Source organism: Dermacentor andersoni, chromosome 1 (assembly GCF_023375885.2).
Source record: "Dermacentor andersoni chromosome 1, qqDerAnde1_hic_scaffold, whole genome shotgun sequence".
NCBI classification, from domain to species: Eukaryota; Metazoa; Arthropoda; class Arachnida; order Ixodida; family Ixodidae; genus Dermacentor; species Dermacentor andersoni.
Window position 1 is genome coordinate 283,958,110 of NC_092814.1, and position 23,703 is coordinate 283,981,812.

The 23,703-nt window shown below is 46.9% G+C and overlaps 1 protein-coding gene across 2 annotated transcripts in view; it reads right to left on the minus strand.

The window, feature by feature from the left end:
• Positions 1-23,703, minus strand: part of Cad88C (cadherin 88C) — a 170,368-nt gene that overhangs the window by 53,339 nt on the left and 93,326 nt on the right. For both annotated transcript variants that reach the window (XM_050196665.3, XM_050196663.3), the window contains exon 2: positions 14,371-14,474. In XM_050196665.3, the coding sequence (XP_050052622.2) occupies positions 14,371-14,443 (73 nt within the window). In that variant the 5' untranslated portion in view covers positions 14,444-14,474. The remainder of the gene's footprint in view (positions 1-14,370; positions 14,475-23,703) is intronic.

Consider the following 23,703-nt stretch of genomic DNA (forward strand, 5'->3'; position numbering starts at 1 on the left):
GTTTTCATGGGCTCTTCCTACGCAACTTGAGCCCGCGGCAGAGTTTCGCTGTTTACAATTTCCAGAGACGAAACAAGGCAGACGGGGCTTATAGGTTGCGAGACTGAACCGAGCTCTTGTTTGGGTGTAAGGGAAGTCAAACAAAACAAAACTACCAAACGCGCTCGAACCTAGCGTATATATGAGCTCGACGTTGAGGCGCGACATATAGCGCTAAGCGCAAAAACACTGCCTTTCCGTAGCCCTGCTTGACGCATGTACTCGTACACCAGTCCCGGCGGCATCATGAGCCGTGCACGCCGAGGAAATAAAAGCAGCAGAGGGGATGTGGTGGTTGGCGCGCTGCAAACGAAAGCCGCGGGCTGCTGAAGCCGCCGCGCAGGCGAGCGAAGAAGAGCCGCACATCCCGCATACACTAGTCGGGCGGGCGAGGCGGAATCAACAACTCGCTCGGACCAGGAAAGAGGAATCGGGGGCATTCAGTGCCCGTACCTGTGTACTAGTACGACCATCGGCGGCCTGCGCCGGCTGCTTCCGCGCCGAGACAGCCAGCGGTGCAGAAGAAGAGAACCCGTTTTCGGAGGGAGGGCACCCCCCACCCCCCGAGCTCAGCACGTGGTCGCTGCGAAGAGGAAGCACCAGGGGCGGCCGTAAAAAAGAAAGACGCCACCAGTGAATAAAGAGCCGGCCGCAGAAGGCGCCTTTGACGCAGATCCACCCTGCGGTGGCTCGTGCGCTGTGCAGGGCGGACACGGACTTGCCGCGATGGGGCACCGAGCGAGCGACCGCCCTGCACAATGTGACGACGCGTGCCCACCGTCTTGGCGGTTTGAGCTGCGGGCGTCGCCGCCCGAGCAGTGCGGCCGACTCCAACGCACCGCGGTGGCGCAGCCATGCCGTCCAGTCCCCGAGATAGAAGATACATGGGTCTGTGACGAGCGTACATTGTGTCAGCACTCACGCAGTGAATGCGAACCTTCCCCGCTTTACATTTTTTTGGGGGGGGAGGGGGGGAGGGGGTTATTTGAAATCATTTGCCTCTCGTGGACGTTACACTCGCGCAGAGCCTCGTAAGAATTTGACACACGATGCACACATCGAGCGCAGGTTGCGGCGTGAAGGGCGGAGTTAGATTCAGGCCGGCCAGATGACGCTCCCAGGCAGTGAGTCCGTGGCCAGATATCTTCATTTCCAAGTTATAGGGGCCTCTGCCCCAGCTCGCACTGTCTATAGCCTGGGCCTGTCTTACACCGAGCCGCACCTCAGCACGCGTAACCGCCGCGTGACGGTAGGCTGGGTGCCGAGCAAGAAGCAAGCGATCGCAGTTATTCTGAGCTCGAGCGTGAGATTAGGAGATCAATTAATTTGTCGGCGCGCACGCTCACCGCTGCACGTGCGTCTGAGAAGGCACACGGCAAGCATCCGGCGTTGCTCTGTATCGTTCACGCGCAGCGAACTGCGAATAATTAAACGCACGTATTCGCGTGCCGCCTCCTAACGCCGCAGTCGAGAAGCCTCTGCATTGTAGCCCAGCTGTCTACTGCTGGCTGCAGCAATAGGGAACACACTGCTGTTGCTTCTGACCCCGCCACTGACGTCACAATGGTTTGACCGTAGAGTCTTGCTTTTATTTTATATAATTTTCTAGGTCAAGAGCTCAGTTGGCGCTAGCTTGATCGGGTCAATAGGCGCTTCGATGAACCAATCTGAGCGGTTTTTTTTTTTTTTTACAAATACTGCAGGCCCTATTCGGGCCCAAGCAGGGGTGGTTGTATCAATGGTAATAAATAAAACTAGAAATAGAAAAAATTGAAAAATACCGAACAATAAAAAAAATACAGGGACATCAACATTTGCAATTTATAATAATCAACATTAAGTACGAAGTAGGAACAATAGTTCTAGTCCGCAACTCGACAACAAAGTAGTGATAAACAATGAACACACAACAGATCGCTCAATTCAGCACTTTACCTAATTTTAATACAACACATACACGAGAATTTATTAGTTTCCTTCCTTGTGTGCAGGACGCTATTAATCATAAAGAAAATTATTCACAAGATGAACGAACAATTGTGGTGTGTTAGCGTTAACTACTTTTTGTGGTAATTTATTGCTTAATGAAATAGCATGAGGAAACAGGGAATATTGATGTATGTTTAGGTAACTGAATGGTTGCCTAACTGTTTTGTTGTGTTGTGTACGGTCAAAGCGCATTGACGGCTCGGTTATGTGACGTTCACGCGGTATTTTAATGTGACCATGGTAAAGCTAGGGAAACACGGGGAAGGCGGGAGATGGAAATTCAATATGATGAGCGAAACGAGAACAAGGTGAACGAAGGAGCCAACGTTTGGACAAGTGGACTTGTCTTCTTCAAGGCGACATATGCTTTCTTCGCCACAGTATATATAGGTGGGGTTCTTCTAAAGGGGAGAGGGCGTATATATAAGGCGGGTGGGTGCGGCAACGAGTGAAGGTGTGTTAGTGGCGGTAAAGGTGATGGATACATTTTAATCTGGACGCCATTCTACGATGATCGAGTTTTTTCATCTTTGCCCTATCGCGAAGGATTGACACGCTCGAGAAACGCGAACAGGTAGAATAGATAAACCTTAAGGCCAAGTTCTACACCCTTTCTATTTTTTCAATTAAATGTTGTTGATACGGACACCAGATTAGGTCCGCGTATGCCAGTTTTGGCCTGATGAGAGCTTTGTATGCTGTTACCTTACAGCGGGTGAGTCATGACGTAGTTTCCGTTTTAAAAATGCCAGCTTTTTCAGTGCGTTACTACAAAGGCTATCTATATGGGGTTCCCAACTTTAGTTACTCGTGAGTGTAACACCCAATACTTCACTTGCCGAGTTTTTCTAACATAAGCCCTTTTAATGGTGTAAGCAAATTCTAAAGACTCTTTTTTGTTACTAAATGTTATTCTCGCCATTTTCGAAGTATTCAGATTCAAACCCAATTTGTCACACCGCACACTGATTGAATGCAATGCACCATTTAGTCTGAATTGATCAGAGTTTTGATTTAGGCTGGTATATATAAACAGCACAATCGTCCGCAAGAAGTCGGACCTTTACAAGTAGTTTCACTGATAAATAGATATCATTGACATAAACCAAAAACAACACTGGACCGAGCACCCATCATTGTGGTACTCCTGAGTGTATATCTCTAGTATAACAGAGGTGCAGTCATTAACAGCCACATATTGTTTCCTTGAAGCTAAGTAGCATGCTAGCCAGCGAAGAATGTGTTCAATACCAATAGCATGCAGTTTAGTTACTAAATCATCATGCGCAACAACATCAAGCGCTTTAGAAAAGTCTAAAAACAGTGCGTCAATTTGGCTCTTCATACTTAGTGAATTTACGAAATCATCGGTTATCTAGCTAGCTGAGTTTCAGTGGTCAGACCAGACCTAAAGCCATGTTGATTGTCATGGAGCAGTTGGTTATTTTCTAGATGTATCATAATTGCCTTAAATACAATATGTTCTAACAGCTTACAAATTGTGGATGTTAAGGAAACTGGTCTGCAGTTGTTTAATTCTTAAGGAGGTCCAGACTTGTGAATTGGGACTATCCTCGCAGAGCGCCAGTCGTCGGCTATCCCACAAGGCTCTAACGAGATTGTATATACTTTACACAAATACTCTGCCACCCAGGTCGCATATCTGTTCAGTAAAACGTTTGATATTTCGTCAGGACCGGGTGATTTCTTTATATCAAGTTTGCGCAAAAGGTTAAGAATCCCGTGTTTGCTTAAGTTTACTTCAGGCATCGGTTCAAGAAGCACATAAGATGGCAGGTGTACGTGCGACGCCGTCAGCGCAAAAAACGGACTGGAAAAATGCGTTAATTTTTTTTTTAGAAATTATGGAGGGATCATCAATGCTTACGCCCGATGCTTTTATTTCTGTGATACCGCCTTTACCTTTAGGCAAATAACGCCAATATTTTTTGGGTTGTTCTAACATGAAAGAGGACAGAGTGCAGGAAATGCATTGGTTTCTCGCTGCAGGCATTTTTTCCTGAAAAGTTTGTACTAGACTTGGAAGCTGTTTCTTGTAACCACATTTGCGACAGCGTTTAGTCTTGTGTTTTGGATGAATCAGATCACGATTCATCCATGGGTAGTCCCTGTTGACACGTTTCTTCTTTAGAGGCACATAAATTCGTTCACAGTGAAATGTCATGTCTTTAAAACGTGACCATAACTCATTAACGTCTTTTATCTCATTAAAATATGGGAACAAGGATTCCATATAGCAGAGCACTGCATCATCATCCGCATGCGTGTAGTCCCTGATAAAAGTGTCAGAAGGTCTGACGGGTGATCGCGAGCCAGAAATAGGACATGCTAAAACGAGTAACTTGTGATCAGATATCCCATCTTTGACACAAACACCTTCACGCGTCAAGCGTGACCTCATGTGCCTGAGCATCGACGCAGAGTTCATAAGCCGGCTAGACAACCTCCTTACTCAGTGAAATAACTACAGCATTTGTTCGAACTGTCTCGCTCTAGAAACCAACACGTATGCCTGGTGATCGTGGTGATCGAAATGAATGTCAACGAACTAATATGCCGAGATTCACGGGCTATCGTAATCGGACCGTTGCTGGCAACGGCCAGCCTGACCTCATTGTTTTTTCTTTCTTTTTTTTTTTTTTTGCGATGGCTGTACCTCTGCGTAGTTATATTGTTAAGTTGTCTGCCACTCACGACAAGCGATATCTTACAGTGCCAGTTGTCAGGTTAGTGCCAGCGTAGGAGACTAAACAGCGCATATATATATATATATATGCGCTATATATATATATATATATATATATATATACCTGCGCTATATATATATATATATATATACATATATATATGTGTGTGTGTGTGTGTGTGTGTGTGTGTGTGTGTGTGTGTGTGTGTGTGTGTGTGTGTGTGTGTGTGTGTGTGTGTGTGTGTGTGTGTGTGTGTGCGTGTGTGTGAGAGAGAGAGAGAAAGGCACGGAGGTTAACCAGAGTTAAAGCCTCCGGTTTGCTACCCTGCACTAGGGGCAGGGAAAGGGGAAGTAAAGACGGAAAGAAGAGAAAGGCGTGAAAAAAAAGGATTACCAGTCATTTCGTAAGGATGTCAGAGAAGCGTCGATCCTTCAGTGGAACGCGAGAGGTCTAAGATGTCGCATCGCCGATTTTCATCAGCGCATAGTATAATAACACGGATACCAGTTTCCCCCAAAAGGGTCAAGCGAAAATGTCGCAATAACTGACAGAACAGTGCGAAGTTTTTCTTCTGTCCTTCCAAATACAGGAGCTTGTTTACTTTCTCTTCCTACATAGTTTGGCGAGATGTTTTCCCAGCGCCTGCAGCACGAATCATGTTCTTGTCAACGAGGAAGCGATATTGTTTCGGCCGCATCAAAATACCCGCAAAATTCTCGCAGGGCGCCACAACGTCGGTACTAGACCGTGACGTAAGTGTGTAATATCAAGCGATGAAAACTACTCACATCAAAGAATCCGGATGTTGAGTTTATAACATGATAGTATTATATACTATAAGGGACCCATGCGAATATATAGGAATAACCGCCTCGGTGTTTCGTTAGGATTTTGGAACGTAACGCGAAGGCTATCCCTGTTTGTCTCTCTCTCTCTGTTAAGCGGCTGCTTCGTGGGCACTCGCAGCGTTAAAAATCGGCACATCACAAACACACCTGTGAATAGCAAAATCGTTTGGTTGACATGCAGATGTCGTCCTATCTCCATTGTGCGCATGCTTTGTCTTGGTTTCTCTTTTTTTTTTTTTTGCACTACAACTCGTGGATGCGACGCCAAGTCGCCCGGTATATTCTATCCGTACATCCAGTATGCAAATGCTTAACGCATCAGTACACTGTGATCATGTGGGATCGGTATTTCCTGGTGCCCACGCTTTGTTTCGCAGCCACGATAGGTATACGTTGTTCTGCTGTAAGAGCATGAGAACTTAAATGTGAATCGCGCCAGGTGCTTCGCTGTGGCCGAGTGCTTCAGTCATGAACGCCAGCGGAATTCCCTAATTAATAGAGAATATTTCGAAAACGCCTTCGTCAGTCGGCACTGGGCAATGCGTTCAATGACGCTTGAACGGTGCAGACGAAGGTGAGCAGTGTAATCTTGTTTTACTAGAATGTTCTCACGACTCCCTGTACGTTGCATATGCGTATGTCGCGGGTTAACGCTCTCTCTCTCTCTCTTCCCGTCGTATTCTCGCCAGCGCACTACTCTTTGATTTATCGTCGATATCTTTAGTCATCTAAACACACTGTGGTTAACAAAGCGATTTACCAGGGAAGCGAGGCAAAATCTACAAAAAAGAAAAAGGCAATGAAATGTCTATACCTTGCACGCATCCCATTACTCCAAAGGCCGACCAGTTGTTACTCTTAATGAAACAATAATTTAAATTTTTATATCAGCTGCGATAAATGGATAAATGCACCAAAGGCGCGGATGAGGACAGAGACACAACTCATGGGTTACCGTTTGCTAAGCTGAACAGTACGCGCGTGTGTGTGTATATATATATATAATTCCTTCATGTCTTTCTTTTTATCCATCCAAAATACGGCAACAGCGGCTCATTTACACATGGCAGGCTAAGCGGAAATACTTCTTGCACTTTTATCTTCACTGCTGACTCTATGTTCCCAAATAATTATGTAATCATGATTTCTTGTGTTATACGAAGCATTTCGATGCAATTCGTTTCCGTTCCCAGGACTTGAATCATAACAGATTCCACACATATGAATGTCACGTGACAAAATAGAATTACTTAATAAGGTGCGGAATAAGTCGAGCTGGAATTGTGAATGCATGGTAGGTTTCAGCGCAGCATTCAGAACGTGCGGGATGAAAAAAAGAAAAAGAACGGGTAGGACATAGACAGAGCGCTCTGTCTCTGTTTTACTCTTTCTTTTTTTTCCCCCGTCTTTTGTGTACCCTGTGCTCAATACTACGATGGACTCGAAATACTTGTGATAAGTTGAACCGCAATATAAATAATCTTTTTTTTTCTGGCGCGAAAAACAAAAAACAAATATCAGACAAACGAATTATCGCTATACGTGAAGCAATCTATGACCTTAAGCTCGCTATGTAAGAAACACAACAATATACCTCCTGTATATACGTTTATACGCGCCGCGTTCTTCCCCTCGAGCAACGTTCATTTCTGGGCATATACCTTGACAGTTACCTAAAAATTCCTTGTTCATATTAATGCACTAAATATAGCATATGATAATCGATTTGTTACCAAAGCTCGCCATTTTTCCTTTTCTTTTTTTGATAGGACTACATCAGCTACGCTCCACTTTGCTTTGACACGCACTTGCGTCATTAATTGTGATGCAACATCGGGGTCTCACGTATTGTGCTACAACTTGTGCAATTGCAACACATCCAACGTGACGCTGCAAGAATCATCACTGACAGTGCGTATACGAAGCGGTCACGCCTATTCTCATAGATATTGCGTTTTTTTTTCCCTTTGACTCACCATGTTGCATAGGACTTAATGTGGATTATTATAGGATTTATTACTAATCATTTAATTCACAATTCCGATGTTTCGATTATTGTAGACGTGGTGCAGATCATTCGTGCTGATACCTTTAGAATCGCCAGTCAAAATAACGTCTCGCTTCCCGGTGTTCGCACAAACTGTGGGCAGCAGATAATTGACAGCGCTCACATTTTTAGAATGGCTTACATCTCGCAGTAAGGCTGCTGCTTGCTTGATAATTCTTAAACGACTCTAGTGAAGTTAAATGTTTATTTCATGTCCAAACTTCGGTATGTCGCACATTTTCCACATTTGGCTGTTTCTGTTTACTTTGAGTGTTTTTTTTTTCTACAGCAAGCTGTAGAAGAATGGCCCACAAAATGGAAAACGAAAATTAACGAAGCGAAATCGTTCATGCTGAGAATTACAGACAGAACAAAGCATGTTAGTGATTATAATTACGATATGAATTCAACAGTTCTAAGTCAAGCTGACGCGGGGAATACCTAGGTTTAACCATTTCAGAAGACTTAAAAGGGACTGAAAACTGGCCAGAACGTGTTGTGAGACGTCGATTGAAATGAAATTACCATTATTTAGAGTCATAGAATCCAGCACGCTGTTTGCGATTTAAGTAGGAATTATAATTTTTAATTGGCAAAGAACGTCTCAAAAACCAGTAAGTGGCGCGAACTGGCGGTGAAGCCTTGGTACTACGGATGTAGTACATGAGAATACTGCAAGCGCCTGTTGTGAGGCGAGGCACCGCATATCTATTGCTTGAAAATCGCACTTCATATATTATTAGGCTTTTTCGCTTTATTCTATGCCCGCACTACAAAGTTAAAAATGTCCACGCAGCATACACTCGAGTCCCTCAATGCATGACGGCGCACATGGTTGCTGTTGTACGCGCGTGAAACTGCCACCGCGCATGCGAGCGGCTAAAAATGTATTGTTCCAGATTACTCAGATCTTCGAGAGACGACATGCTTCGGAAATCAAAAGCTCACGTTTGGCTACGGCAACACGCTGAACTGCGTATCACGTGCAAAAGCCGTAGTTTCAATTTAGAGAACTTGGCTTGGCTTTCTTTTTTTTTTTTTTTAAGCACGCTTGACTTGTCAATGACGAAAGCTCTTGGACAGGATACCACGAAAGCACGTAGCCATTAATGTAAAAATAATTTAACATTTCGGAAAACACGAATCGCAGAAACATCGGCTTGATAACCAAAATATAATTTATCACAGCTACGACCGCACTTGTCATCTGCCTCCCACCAATGACGGCATATAATCGCTATCACGCACACCTACCGATGCTTATAGCATGCTTCCAGTGAACGACTACTTCTTCAGTGCAGATCAAAACATTCTCATACAAGAATGGTCCACGGCGTTTTACGCGTTACCGCTATACATGATTCAACACTCTGACTTGTAAGGTTTCCATTGCACTTAAAAAAAACAAAAGATGGGCACAATCATTGCACGTTTGCAATTCCAAACCCATTTCTGGATGTGTACGCGTATTCAGTTATTTTCGCGAACGATAAATGAATGAAACTGTTTACCATTGTCTGTTCTATATTCAGTAGTAACGATACTTTCTAAGCACGTGTTAAACACCGTTTATGAAATACGCATTTTGTAACTATCATTCAGACATTCTAGAGTTCTAGAATGTTTTTTGCAACGTATTTGTCATGTTACAAACATCATCATCATACTGCGACAAATATGTATGTTGACCAAAATATTATCGAATCTTTTATGTTCTGTTTACTCTTACCTTATTTTTCAATGTCACGTGCAACTTTTCTTTACCCACCCTGTTACGGCTAAGACGGCCAACAGTATCTGGACGTAAAACTAGGGCTTTAAGTAGTATACGCAGACAAAAGAAAACCGTGAACGAAAGTTATGCAAGATGGTTCTCTCACGCAATCCTTAATAGCCGAGGAGGGCGACTGACGACAGTTTGTCCCGGGAATCGCGAGATAGAGGCCCATTCTGCATTCCGTCTGGAGTCAACGGCCTTGTTCGGCCACTACACAAACACGCAGAGCACATCCATAAACTGCGCATTTTTGTTTACTTTTCCCAACGAATGACTCCCGATGGACGCAGCCAAACATTCGGTCGAGGTAGGTTGCTTCGGTCCCCTCTCCTCTCCGCTTTCAACTTTGAACTCTGCGAGCCTCCGGACGCATCTCGTGCCGCTTTGTGATGAGGCGAGCAGCAGGCGGGCGCGCAGAGATTACTCGCGGTGCCGTTCTCGTCCGACCGGCGCTCGTCTCCCAACGAACGCTTCCGTCCGCTCGCCGCGCTCGAAGAAAAGGCGAATCATAAGTTCGTGATCGCGTGAGTTGAGGGACCGGCGATCGCGCTTTTTTGAATGCCGCCGCACCACACCGCTGCCGCCGCCGCCGCAGCTAACGCGGTATATAACCCCTTATTTTACACCTGAGCACACTCGGCGTGCATGCAGGACTGAAATGCAAGTTTCGCGCGCGCTATTAGGCGTTTTTCTTGTAGCTGCGCCTTCCTTATTTTTTTTTTTCTTTCTTCATCCCTCGCCTCTATGAGCTATGGACGCCCTGGTCGTAAAGAACAGATCTCGGCGGATGTCCTTCGGGAATGACGCCCGCACGCGGCCACGTCCGCCTTCGCTCACGAAGGCACTGCGTGTAAGCGGGCCGTCGTCGTAAAGAAGCATTAGACGAGGAACGTGTTGCGCTATTCACGGACGTGAGCGCGCCTTATTAGACTGCACTGCGCGGATGTATATACGTGCCCCGGAAGGCGGGAACCGTCGCCCGCAGTGCCTTGCGCCCCCCGCTAGGGGTCGGCGTTGACCACGCTTTAAGCGAATGGGCGAGGCCGGGTTAGGGAAAAACGCTGTTTCGGACGCGCTCCTGAGAAGCCGCCCGCTCGTTGGTTCGTTACGTCACCCGCCGTAGTGATATACCTCATGTACCAAGCCTCATGTAGGAACCGTTGGTGTATAACTAAGCGTGTTCGCAAAACGGCGAGGCACTCGTCGTACCGGATGTGACGAAGGGACGCCGAACGGCGACTACACTACCAATAACTTTTTCGGATCGTTTCTGCAAATACCGCCATCGCCAGTGGCTACGTGCCGTCCATCGATCATCGGCTTGTTTACGGTGTCCCTCCACGCTATACTGGCTGCCGTTTACAGGCCAGCCCCTTTGCAGGCTCTTTCACTGCCGCAAGTAACCCTTTCTACAGTAGTGTAGCATCCCTATTTTGTATGAAGGGGATCGATTCATATGCATGAAGCGACTGATTCATCCGTATGAACAAAATTATAAGCTCAATCGGTGGTTCGTTGTAATTAGCCCCTCCCTATAGAGAAGATTATTACGATGCGTGATAATATTCAACGTATACATGTGCAAATGGTAGCAAAACTTGCGTATTTAAGCTTATACCCACCCCTCTCCCCACCTCACACACACCAAGAAGAGAGCGGTAGATTTGCCCCCCACCCCCTTTAAAACGAAAGTGCTAACACGCCACTTGTAGAATAGACCAATTAGAGTGGTTTAGGATAGCGCAGACGTTACTATAGCGTAGAATTACACTGGAAGACACGTCTGGGAACAATAGTGCTGGCAGTAGCATCCTGTGACACTGTGATTAACCCAAGGGAACTTATATGCTAGCGTAAACGGGGGTTTTCACAGCAACATAATCTAAGCGAAGGAATTTTCGAGTCGTTTATGTTTCGAAGGCAAGAGTCGTGCAATACACTAAAGCTTCTGACAAATCATGGATGGCCACAGCATCACAAGGTCTCACCGGCTTCACTGATATTCGCAGGTAGTACCTCCACGCTATAGTACGTTTACCCCCATTCTAAAGATCCCTAATATTCACAATCGCGTTACTTTTTATATTAAATGCGATAACGCTCGGATGCAGAAATTAACAGAAACATCAGTTTATTTACGTGCCTGAAACCGGCTAGGAACTCGGATGAACTCCCATGAACTCCTGCTTCAAGGCTTGACTTAATTAGTCTAATTTCATAGTTAGTTCTCTAATTACTATCTCGAGTCTCTCTGTATGATGCATGTATCCATGGTAAAATAAATCCCGAGAAACTCTTATAATTGTTTTTTTTTTTTTTAAGCAATTACAAGCGCATTTTGCAAAGCACCCTGTAAACGCGACATCAGTCATCTCTATATTGAGTGAGGCCATTTCCTTTCCCCAGTGTAGGCTAGCCAACCGGGCTCAGTCTTGGTTAACCTCCCTACCTTTCCTTTATCATTTGCTCTCTCTCTCTCTACAGTATACGACCACTCTGCGATACTTTGTACACCAACAAAACACTTAAGTTGAAATATCGACGTTCACATTCAAAAACCAGTATCATGAGGTCGCGCTTCATCAGAATAAGAATTTCTGACGCCTTAACAAAAGAGAGGGAGAGAGAGAAAGAGATCGCTAATACACTACATTTACCCTAATCGACAAGAAAGGGAACTCTTATGCACTTGCTTTGACTTGACTGATTTCCAAGCACTTTGCTGCGTGCACAGACAGTGTTCCCTCTATCCCGCTTTCCTCTTTCTGTTCCCCCTTTCCCTTCCCTCAGTGTAGGGTAGCAAACCGGACGCTCGTCTGGTTGACCTCCCTGCCTTTCCTCTCTTTGCTATCTCTCTTATGCTGTCTGAATCTCCTTTGATGGTGTCCCGTTTTAGCTCTCTTCCATGAAGTTATCAGCCCCTAACCGCACAAAGCTTGTACCATGTTTCAAATCTTAGGAACACCCCGATTTGTGCATACCCGTTTGAAGATGCGAAAGTATTGGTAATCTGCCGCGGTAGCCCGGCTGTGGCGTGGTGCTGTTGAGATTGAGGTAGCGGATTTGACCCCGGCTACGGCGGCCGCGCATTTCGACGGAGGCAAAATGGTGCAAAGATGCTCGTGCACCTATAGATTTAAATGCACGTTAAAGTTAAGCCGCAGTTCTCCACTACGGCGTGCCCGGGCCCTGTAGTCATATCGTGGTTTTGGCACCTAAAACTTCCAATACATATATTTTTCCCTCCTTAAAGTTCACAAATAGTCACTCCAAAGTGCACCTGTATCCTTACAGATATGCTGTACCAATTGTACCAATGCTTCTAGCGTCTATAGTATAAAGATACAATGTATTCACTCCCACGTCTATATCTGTATCCATAGAGATAGGCTATACAATTTTTGGCGTCTATTATAGCACACACAGGCCGCAGTTTTGTAGCGATGCCTTTTCTGATTCCGTTCTTTTTTCGTGCTTTTCGCGCTTCATCAGCGACGCTCCGCCCGCGTTATCAATGCGATCAGCCGGCCGCGAACGGTGGATGATACGAGTGGCATAGAATCGAGCGGAAGCCATCGCTACGAAATTGCGGCCATGCATTCATTCGAGAGTGAACCGGTATTCTTATAGTTTTGGTACACAAATGATTTCAGCGCCTAGTTTCTAGCGTCTAGTATAAGAATGTAAATGTATTCCTTCCCAAAGGCAGCTGAATCCTTATACGTTTACGCTGTATACAAATGTGTTCGGCGTCTCGTATAAGAATGCAATTGGATTTAATGCCCAAATGCACCTGTATCCTTATAGATAGGCTATAGAAGTGCCTTCAGTGTCTAAATATACAAATGTCAGAAATGCTACACAGAAATGGCACGTAGAACTATGGAAATGCATTAACACGCAAGCGCTCTTGTTTCCAACACATGGGCTATACAAGTACTTTCGGCGTCTAGTTTTTGCACCGCAGGCTCAGACCATGGCTCGATGGCCGGTCGCATACATTACGTCGCACGCCGTGCTATACAAATTATTACTTGATGATCCGTTGATGAGGTATAGTGTCACAAGACAAAATCTGGGATATGGAAGCCTGCAACACCCGCCGTGGTTGCTCAGTGGCTATGGTGTTAGGCTGCTGAGCACAAGGTCGCGGGATCGAATCCCGGCCACGGCGGCCGCATTTCGATGGGGGCGAAATGCGAAAACACCCGTGTACTTAGATTTAGGTGCACGTTAAAGAACCCCAGGTGGTCGAAATTTCCGGAGTTCTCCACTACGGCGTGCCTCATAATCAGAAAGTGGTTTTGGCACGTAAAACCCCACAATTTCATTTTCAAGCCTGCAACAAGGTGTAAGGCCTCGCTAGTTGGCGATTCGTGATACTAACTTCACAACGCGAAAAACAGACAAGGATAAGACGAGGGAAAAAGACAAGCGCTGACTTTAGCTGATCTCTCTTGTTTTCGAGATGAAAAATGAGTTGGAAGTCAGCGCTTGTCTCCGTCCTTCTTCCTCTCGTCATTGACTGATTATTATTTTTTTCCTCGCCAGAATGCCGTCATTGCGGGAATCAAATCAGCGATCACGTAGTCAGCAGTAGAACGGCCCGGCCACTGAGGCCGCAACGAGTCACGCTACAGAGCTGCGGTTGGTTTAGAAATGCGATATTTTTCAGACCCTAAAGATGTCGCTGGCTTTCAAGAGGCCCTAAAGCAATTTGCACGGCTGTGAACTGTTTCACTGGGTGCTGTTACGAAAAGTTTGCTAACGACGACCTGTATGCACCTGCACAGACAGCAACGATGACACAACTGCCTTCTGCCATAATGATCTCACGCGCAGGTGACCACTTTGAATGAGACTTTTCCGTTCGCTTGCTCGGTCCCAGACGTAGCTCTAATGAAAGTGTTCGGCCATACGCGAGCAAAATGCAGGTCGTCCGGACTCGTGTGCTCAACTCACCTTGCGCGCTGACGATGCATGCGGCCAGGAATGCGACCAGCGGTGTTAACCTGGACCAGGCCCGTGTCGACATCGTGCCATGGCTCTCCGGCTTACGCCACGGCCTGCAACGTACAAACACAACGGCAGAGCCTTAGACCGATTTTTCACAGAGCTACAAGCCCCATGGCTGCCTTAATGGCGCGCCCGCGTCGTCTACGCCAGACTCTTCGTCACAAGCGAACCATGACTCCATTGGTAATGATTTCCTGCCGACGCGATGCAGGGGTCTCCTCACAGTGGCGTTCAAGTGGCGCAAAGCATCGGCCTTTCTGGGATCCCTTCGCGAGACTGACAGAGCGCGCATAGTGCGCTGGACGAAAGAGGATATCGCCCTTCTGCGCCAAGCAGTAAATAAAAAAAAACATAGTCAACTGTCAGTAATCATCCCCGATATAGCTTACGCATATACTGGGCGTATCCTTTTTTTTCTTTTTTTTAGACCATATAGAATTTTTAAAAATCGCCTGTGGCAGGTAGCGTAATTGCAGTCCTTGAGCCGGGGTACTCGAAGCGGCGGACATTACTCGCACGAGAAATCGAAATTATTAATCGCATGATTAACAAAAATGTATTAATTATGTGTTTAATTAATTGCCTTACGGCACATATAGCAATTTACGAATATAATGTCGGTGAGTTTGCGCGACACACTGACTTGTAACGGCTTCTAAGGATCGCACGGGTTTCGAGATATGCGCCGCGAAGCTTGCGGTAAAAGAAATGCGTGATTGTTTCACTTACTCTTTAAACAAACCGCCGTTTTATGCACTGAAGCACAAAAAGTAGCTGGAACGCCCGTGTGTTTCGTTGCACACTTTGGGAATGAATATCTCGAAACTGGTGTCATGCTGACAATTTTCACAAGAGGATATGCCTTGCAAACCCACTGGCTACAGTTCGTGAACTGCAATGTGCGCCGTGAAGCGATTAATTAAAAAGTTAATTAGATAATTCTTGTTAACTAATCGATTAGGCATCTTTTATTTATCGTGCTAATAACGTCCACTGCTTTCAGTAATTCAGCTCAAGGACTACAATTACGCAATCAACCACAAGCGATTTTTAAAAATTCAGTGTGGTCTAAAAAAGAGTTCACTCGGTATTATAAGGTCAGTACACGTTCGCACGTGATAGGCATGCCCGCACAAAAGTTGCGTTTTGATTACACCCGTGTTGAATACCGAACGACGTTGTTTTTAAAAGTGTTTCCCCGGATTGTAATCCTCACGTTCTCATAGCAATAATTTCGGTGAAAGTTTCACACATTGAGCACATGAAACAATAAAAAACAACCAAGTAGTGCTCCCAAACTATCCGTAATTATCGGCGCGCCGTGTATAAAGTTAGCCAAAAAACAAATGAAACATTTAATTGAAAGCATTTACGTTCAAATGTCAGTTGTTTGAATTGAAAATACATTGTGTTCACTATATCTTCATACTCGCATTCGAAGATTACTCCGTATCCGAACACACATGTGGAAGTACGGACAATAACTCGCCATCACTCACTACTACACTGTAATTTGCGCTACAGGGATGAGCATAAGTTCAGGTTGCTCGTTTTGGTTCCGGCGATAATTTCACATCTGACTGGTTAGGCTAGTCTAAGGAATATGGAAAGTCCATACAAAAAACTAAAGAAAATACAGATCAAGTTGCCACTTTTAGAGCCGAACATAGGAAACGTCTACAAACCTCAACCTTTCTTGCCCTGCCCCTAAATAACTGCATAAGAATGTATAAAATAAAATAATCTCGGCAAGCAATTAAATTTTTCGAAGCGACTCGGCGAAAACGCCAAGCCTAAATGCGCTTATATTGAGAGTGGCTGGTCAATCTCGCTTTCACTGTTCAGAAAACTTCTTGCATCTGCACATGCGAAGACCTTCTTTTGCAACAATGAGAATCAGCTAGCTTAACAAAAATAAGTTTCGCTGCTCCCTGTACATCTCTTCTGGATTACTCAATTTCTTTTTTCATTTCTTTCCTCGTGTCGGAAGTAATCACTTAGATGTAAGTTCAACCGCATCATTCTCTCTGAGTCCTTTCCCATAGCGGTACACTTTTTTCCAAAAGCAGCAAGCTACTTTCTTACATTATTCTGTACTTATAGTTACTTCATGTATATGTGCACAACTAAAAATTTCGAAAAACCCTACTTTTCAGCTATATCTTGACAAAGGTCGGCAGGACAGGTCAAGGACAATTCGGTCGACGCAAAACGTGGTTAAAGGCACCACTGAACGACCACACAAAGCCACGAACAATCACTCATACGATCCGCTTCTTTCTGATAAACACCTCAGGTATTCGCTACCACAATCGGCCAACAGACGTTCCCTGCTTTTACGAACTGCTCTCGTGCATCAACGGCATCACTAAATATCCAGTCATGTAGGTGCGTGCGTGAGTGCGCATGCGCGTGTATGGGCGCCTAAGCCCAGCAGTTCGACGCGACATTATATTGGCTCAAGATAAACGCCGATTGTGCAACAAACGGCTCGTGCCTATGGGAATGAACGGCTGCATCGACGTCAACGAGCCTTTTCCTGCTTCCATTCATTTCACTCCTGCGCTTACGTTGGCACGCGAATACGCCACACGTCTTGGCTGGATAGAGATCTGTGTCATTCTTCATCGCGGAAGCAATTTGAAGAGAACGCCTCAGAGTCGCGCTGCCCCATTTTACGCGGAAATGTGCATAACGAGAGCTGCCAGCTTCATTACAAAGGGCGTCGTTCTTGGGAGCCGTGCGCACGCATGGCGACTTGAATGCGTATGCCCCTCCCCCAATTTAAAGGTAAATGGGGCCTCTATGAGCAACGCATACGAAAGTCATGGCACGCCGAACAAGCTGGTGCTCGTGTGACCAGTATAGACTACCGGAAGCTCAGTGTACAGGAAACAATAGGGCACCCCTTATAACTAAGTCCCCCTGCAAGGTGCGCTTGGGTCTCGGCGAATTGTTTTTTTTTTTTTTATATATATATTCACAGACGCGCCTTGTAGAGATTTCTATGTGTTAAAATAAGCTATCCGTAAAATGAACTGAAGACGCGAAGATGTCAAGAACAGACTTTATTTAGCTGTCGCGGTAGCTCAATGGCTATGGTGTTGTGCTGATGAGCACGAGGTCGCGGGTTCGATCCCGGCCGCGGCGGCCGCATTCCGATGGTGAAGGAATGCAAGAAAAGCACTAGTGGAACACTTCATTCGGTCCTGCCGGCGCTTCAATGTCGAACGGGAAACTCTATTTGACAACCTGCCAACACGAGGTTCTCCAAACACGTGTGCGGAGCGGATCATGTTCCCCGAGTGACCGAGTGGAATTCGCAGGGAGATTTCACGCCTTCTACTCGCACATCTACGCGACACTGAACTCATGAACATGTGGTAACCGATTCCTGAGCAGCGAAAGAGACGAAAAGGCGGAGCAATTGCCGACCCAGACTGGCAGGCTAGCACCGCCTGCAATCAGCACCGTAACCAACGAACCACTCGACCAGCTAGTGCACGATACATTGGGTGCACGTGAAAGAATCCTAGGTGGTTCAAACTAATCCGGAGTCTCCCACTACAGCGTTTCTAATAATCATATCGTGATTCTAGCACGTAAAACCTCCGATTTTTTTTTCACACTAGTTTCATTTCGTATAGTGAACAAGGTGCCACGTGAAAGTGGAGGCTGCAGTGTGAATAACTTTTGGGTCCGCACGAGAATGAAACGAGCGGAACGCTGGTGCAGTGGTGCTCTCGCACGAAGGACGTACGCTATCCGATGAATTATTCAGTTCCTTCAGGTCAAGTGTTCAGGACTGAAATCCGCGGAGCTTTTGTTACACAAGTGTAAGAGAAGTTTGTGGCGTGGTAAGCGAAACTGACGCTCCAGTATATCAAATGAAAAGAGTGCCCAATTTCTGCGCTGGCGATATCCAACGTTTCGCTCGTGCTCCTGTTTTTCGTGGGTGCTCTCATTTTGCTTTCTTCGGTAATGTTATGCAGCATGAGCTGCTATGCCGCTGACCGACCATGAATTAAATCGGTGATCGTGCTATTGTGCTAAACTTATTAAATTGAGGACAGCTTGTTTGTTGACCTAAGCCAGCTGAGGGGCTGCTACGCGCCATCATATGCTTTAGGAGTATCTTTTCTCTCCGTTTCCTGCACAGATAAAGAACACAAACTAAGTGATGAGGGAGTCGCCTCTGGCACTTTTACTTCGACAATGCATAGTAGAGTTCGTGGCGATAGAACCTGGAGTAGACTGCAAGATCTGTTTAAATCAAACATTTTCTTTCTTTTTCTTTTCTTCTTCGTCTTCGTCATCGCCGTCATTCGCGTCGTCATCGTCACCGTGATAGCTCATTTTAATGTGCCAAGCCTCCTGCGCCCGCCGTCGCCCTCTCTCTGTCTTATTCACAAATTTTTATCGGTCGAATACCTATTTGCTACATCCACTTCCTAAATCTGGCTAATATGGCGGCATGCAGCAACGAGTCCGGCTGCAAATTTAACATGGAAGGAAGAGAGAAGATGACAAAGTAAAAAAAAATAAAGGAATACAAGCTTCGAAAATGAAGAAGTTGAGGAAGAAAACATGGACGATGTTTTGAGGCCACGAGAACAACGATAGCAACATCAGCTATCCTACTCCCCCATCTCGCACCCCCTCGGCTGATCCATCAAGAGTGCTGACTCCCTCGAGCTATACACCTATGCGTCTGGAGTCAACGGTCACGGTGCCACGGAGTCTCTGATGCCTCGGACGCTGTTAGATGGGCTACCAAGGGCCAGCTTGCTAATTCCCTTTTGCTCGTTTGTCCGAAGCTCCGGCGCGATTTGCCTGCAGTTTGCTCCGGTTCGTCAATGAGGCTATCTGGCATGCCATCGCATGCGCGTGCGCACAGTTTTCTCGGCTGTCAGCCAATTGAGGTGATCGCCGACTGCTTCAAATTGCCGGCTTCGCGAGCTTCTTCTGTAACGAGGCCGCTGTTAACCGCGCCGCAAGTTCCCGCAACGCCGACCGCGAGAGGGCGCAATGCGCGAGCAGCCGCATCGGCGCGCGGTGCGCGCGTCCAGGAGAATTCTAGCTGTACACGAAGAGACGCCTCCCGCCTGTGTGTACCCGCTTGAAAGATGCGAGACCCCTCCTGCGTCTCATGAGCTCGCATTGCGCGCGCATTAGTAAACACAAAATACAAAAATGTTGGGGGGTAGGTACACGAAAAAGCACGAGCGCATAGTTTGTTCTGCGCTCCTTCCAGTTGCGTCGACCTCCGCGTGACCCCAGTGGACGAAAGTGGGGGCGGGCTGCCTGCATGTGGGACTCGCATATATAGCGCATCCGCGCCGAGCCGGGCGCTGTCTCAAAACAAAACTCGCGCACACACCGCAAACAAAGAAGCCGAGGCTGCCCATACATGCTCGCCGCGATCTCGAATTTATTCTCTTAGCGGAGTTGCGTACGCCACCGGCCGCGCGTATGGCATCTCTCTGCGCCACGCCGCAGCTGGTTATTTGCACTGAGCCGCTGCCTCTCCCCCTGAGAATAGCCGCCGACGCCTGAGGCACCTCGTTGTCCGCACGCGAGTCTTGCAGCAGGCTGCGCGTTGAGGGCCGCGGCATATATGCGCGCTTGGCACTCGGGCCACAAGACCCGTCTTTTGTTTGGGTTTATTCTTGCGTGGGAGTCTTCCGTGTGGCCGCAGCCTCACATATGCGAGACACCTATTGGAGTCTCCTCTCGCCGCTGCAGCAGCTGTTGCTGGCGCTGCTACAAATAGCGCACGAGGCCTCTTGTCTGCCGCGAGGGACGCATCACCCGTCCTGGAGCAACAAATTGATTTATGCGTGCCGAGGCAAAGTGTCTCTCCATTTCTAATGGTACACCGCGGTCAGACCCTCCGAGTACTGTTTCGGTAACGATGCTGTTGTCGTGCGCGGCGACCAGATTGGCCGCGCGCGCGAAATGCGGCGCGAGGTCTCGCACGGAGGTGTATACGTGCTGCCTTCGCTTCCTCCTCACTTGCGTACGTTTCAGACAGTTTCATTTAGACCGCTATCGCTTCTTACAACGGGAAATCATCCGAGACAACTTGCCACGCGCAAGAGACCCTGGCGGTGGACCGTGGCGATATAGGAGCTATGCTTCCGCCAATGTCAAGCCTGCTGCGGGTGGAAAAGGTGCATGCCTGATCGCGTCACCAATCAAAGGCATTGAGAGGCTATTGATTGCATTTTTATATTCACTATCGTTGCGCACATTCGGTCCGCTAGCAAGCAGGTTTTCGCGCACCCTGCTTGTACCACCGTAGCGTGCCAGGAGACGTCTATGAGTGCGTCCGCAGAAATTTGCGTGTACAAATGTCACACGTTCTGGAAGCTTTACACGGAATGCGTACGTGTACGTGTACTGTGCATCTATGGAGCTGCTTAACTGTACAGTTCTGCGCAAGCGGCACAAACTACCAACGGAGCATGGCCAAGTAGAACATTTTCTTGGACGAGTTGGTTTACAACTGAGAAGGAAAACAGAAGAACGAAAGAAACAAGGGCGGGACGAGTACACACGACTGGCGCTGGGTTACGGCTTCTGTCGAGAACTGAACGATAGTGAGACGTGGCAACGTGCGTACGCTGCTGTGTTTTTCTTTCCTTCTCTCCTCTTTCTCCCTACTTATTTGTTTTTCACCTCCCGACGCTCTTAATAGAGCTCGCACTAATTAGATCGACACGAAGGCACGACTTTTAGCTGTGGCTAACCGGGCAGTGCTCTTTGAGGCGCCCCCGTACTCATTCTGGCTCTGACCGGTCTGGAAACCGCGCTCGGCTTATGTTATCTAGTAAGTTTGCGTAAGCCGCTAGGGGTGTTCGACAGAGTGCATGTTTTGACAATGAGATCCCTTTACGATGGAAGTGCGCTCTCTTTCGTGGAAACGCAGGAAATTGCCGTACGCGCGACAAGCGAAAAGCCGCGGATAGTCGGAGGATGCGCAGTCGTAATGGCTGTGCTCATCTCTTCAATGACGGCGGACGATGTACAGGAACAAACAAGCGGCTATTATGGATAATCTTATATCAACAGACGCCGTGGAGTTCAGGAACCTGCGCCCGAAGCTGGAACTTGGGAGCACACATTTCTTTCGTATCCAACAAATAATTTTTTTTTTCTCCTGGGTCCAAATTCGCAAAGCTTTCCGTTCATAAGTGCTCTTCATCCTTGACTGGCTGCCTTCACTAATAATATGTCCAGCGTCAGGATCAGCTGAAATTTGCTTATACGAAAATTCAAGCGAAATTACTTTTTGCGAATACAGACTCTGGTGATTTCTAAGTGACGATGTCTTACGGCACCGCCTTTAAATCGGGGTGCCTTTTTAGGCAGCCTGCGTCCGACCCTATCGCCACCTGGGCCTCAGCGCCGTCATATGGCAACAGAGGAGAACTAAATCTTATAAGGCCTCCGCCACTAAGGAAACGTTCGCTTTGAGCACGGTTATAGGGCTGAGTACAAATTTTCGCATTGTTCGTTCTCTTGTTATTAGAAGCTTCCTTTACCATACTGCGGGGCCACCCCTATAATGCACATGGAAGTTCCTTATATTGTGCACATTTCGTTATACTATATGAACACGGTACCGAGAGCTTGGCGTTGGGTGTCTCGGCAGTTTCGGTACTGTTTCCGCTAAGACGGCAGTTTTCCACAGTCAACTGCATAGTTTTCAACGGACACGTTTCATTCATATGGTTTGTAAAAGAGACTTTTACTTGCGCTGAAACTCGTTTGCCACAAGTACGCGTCAAATTCAGCCAGTTCCCCGTATTCATTAGGCTATTAAAATGGCCATCACCACACATTTCACGCATTCATCGCTGTTATTTGCTGGCACGGAGAGTGAACTTGGCAGAATATAAGGATCTGCTATGCTGATAAACTTTTCTCTGAATGGCACTTACTCATTGAACGTACGAGACTAACACATGGAAATCAAAAAAAGATATACTGATTTCTAGAATTCGAAGCCTCTTGTGTGTGTTCGCTCGATGAAGATAACTCAATTACAGCGTGTTCCCACATTGAACGTTATTGATGCGGATAGAGTTCAACAACGATTTGAGAGAACAAAAAAAATCTTATTTCAATGATCGCATAATTCTACCTATATAAATACAGTTTTTACACAGGCACAGTTGGACGGGATGCAATCAATATAGCGACGCGCGACGCATCAAGCGTGCCTCGTACTGATCTCGAAATTCTCTCATAGCTCGGGATTACGATTTAATATGCGATGCCTTCCGTTTGCTCAAACCCATCGTGCAACGGATTAGCAAGAGTGAGCTTTTCGGCAGATCTCTTGCGAATTGCTATGCCGTGTGACAGCTGCTTACGTGTTTCACGTGGACCCCCAGCCGCACTTGGAATAAATACATCGACGCGTCGCACCGTGTGCAGAGGCAATTTGCGCCCTCGTTCGCTGTTGCAACAAGCGGTGAAAATGGGAATAAAAAGAGAGGGTGCTTATAAAAGGCATCGCCAAATGGGTATACGCCAAAATGCGGCCCTGAAATCGCGCGCTGTGAGGCCACATCCCAGCTCGCGCTCTTCACTTCCTCGTCGTGGATCTTCTGCCTCAGAACCGAGACTGGCTGATAACGAGGCACGCGCGTGGACGTGCAGCGTCCACCGTACCTGCATAGACTAGCCCACTTTCATTACGCCGATTCAGGCCCTCAAGCGCCTCCTCTTAACCGGCGGCTTTTGCGGGTTATTTTTCGTAAAGCCGAAAGATAGTATCTATCTCGCATACTATACTATCGGGCACGTGCAAGGTGTATCAATCGCCCTTGCCGCGCCACGTGTTCTACGCACACGCGCCACAGCACAGGCCGCCCAGTGCGATCATGCGGGATAAGGGCGGACGCCGCACACGACGCGCTCGAGGAAAAGCTGTCCGGCTGCCCAATGCGTGGCGCACACCCTCCACTTCGTATATACGCTTGTCGTCCGTTGCCACGGTGCGCCTGCCTGTTAGAGCGTACTAGCTCTTGTCAGCAGTAGTCATGCCCACAACGAAACGAGTTTAACCATCCTCCGCGGCTTTGACAAGAGAGAGAGAGAGAGAGAAATGAGATGCGAAAGGCAAGGCGGTAGCGTTGGCAAGCAGAACGTTGCGATCACGTATGTAATCGCAACATTTAACCACTGCGTGCAGTATACCACGCGCTGCGCAGTGACACTCTCTGACCGACCAAGCTCGTCCGCGTCAGTCAAAAAGAAATAAAGAAA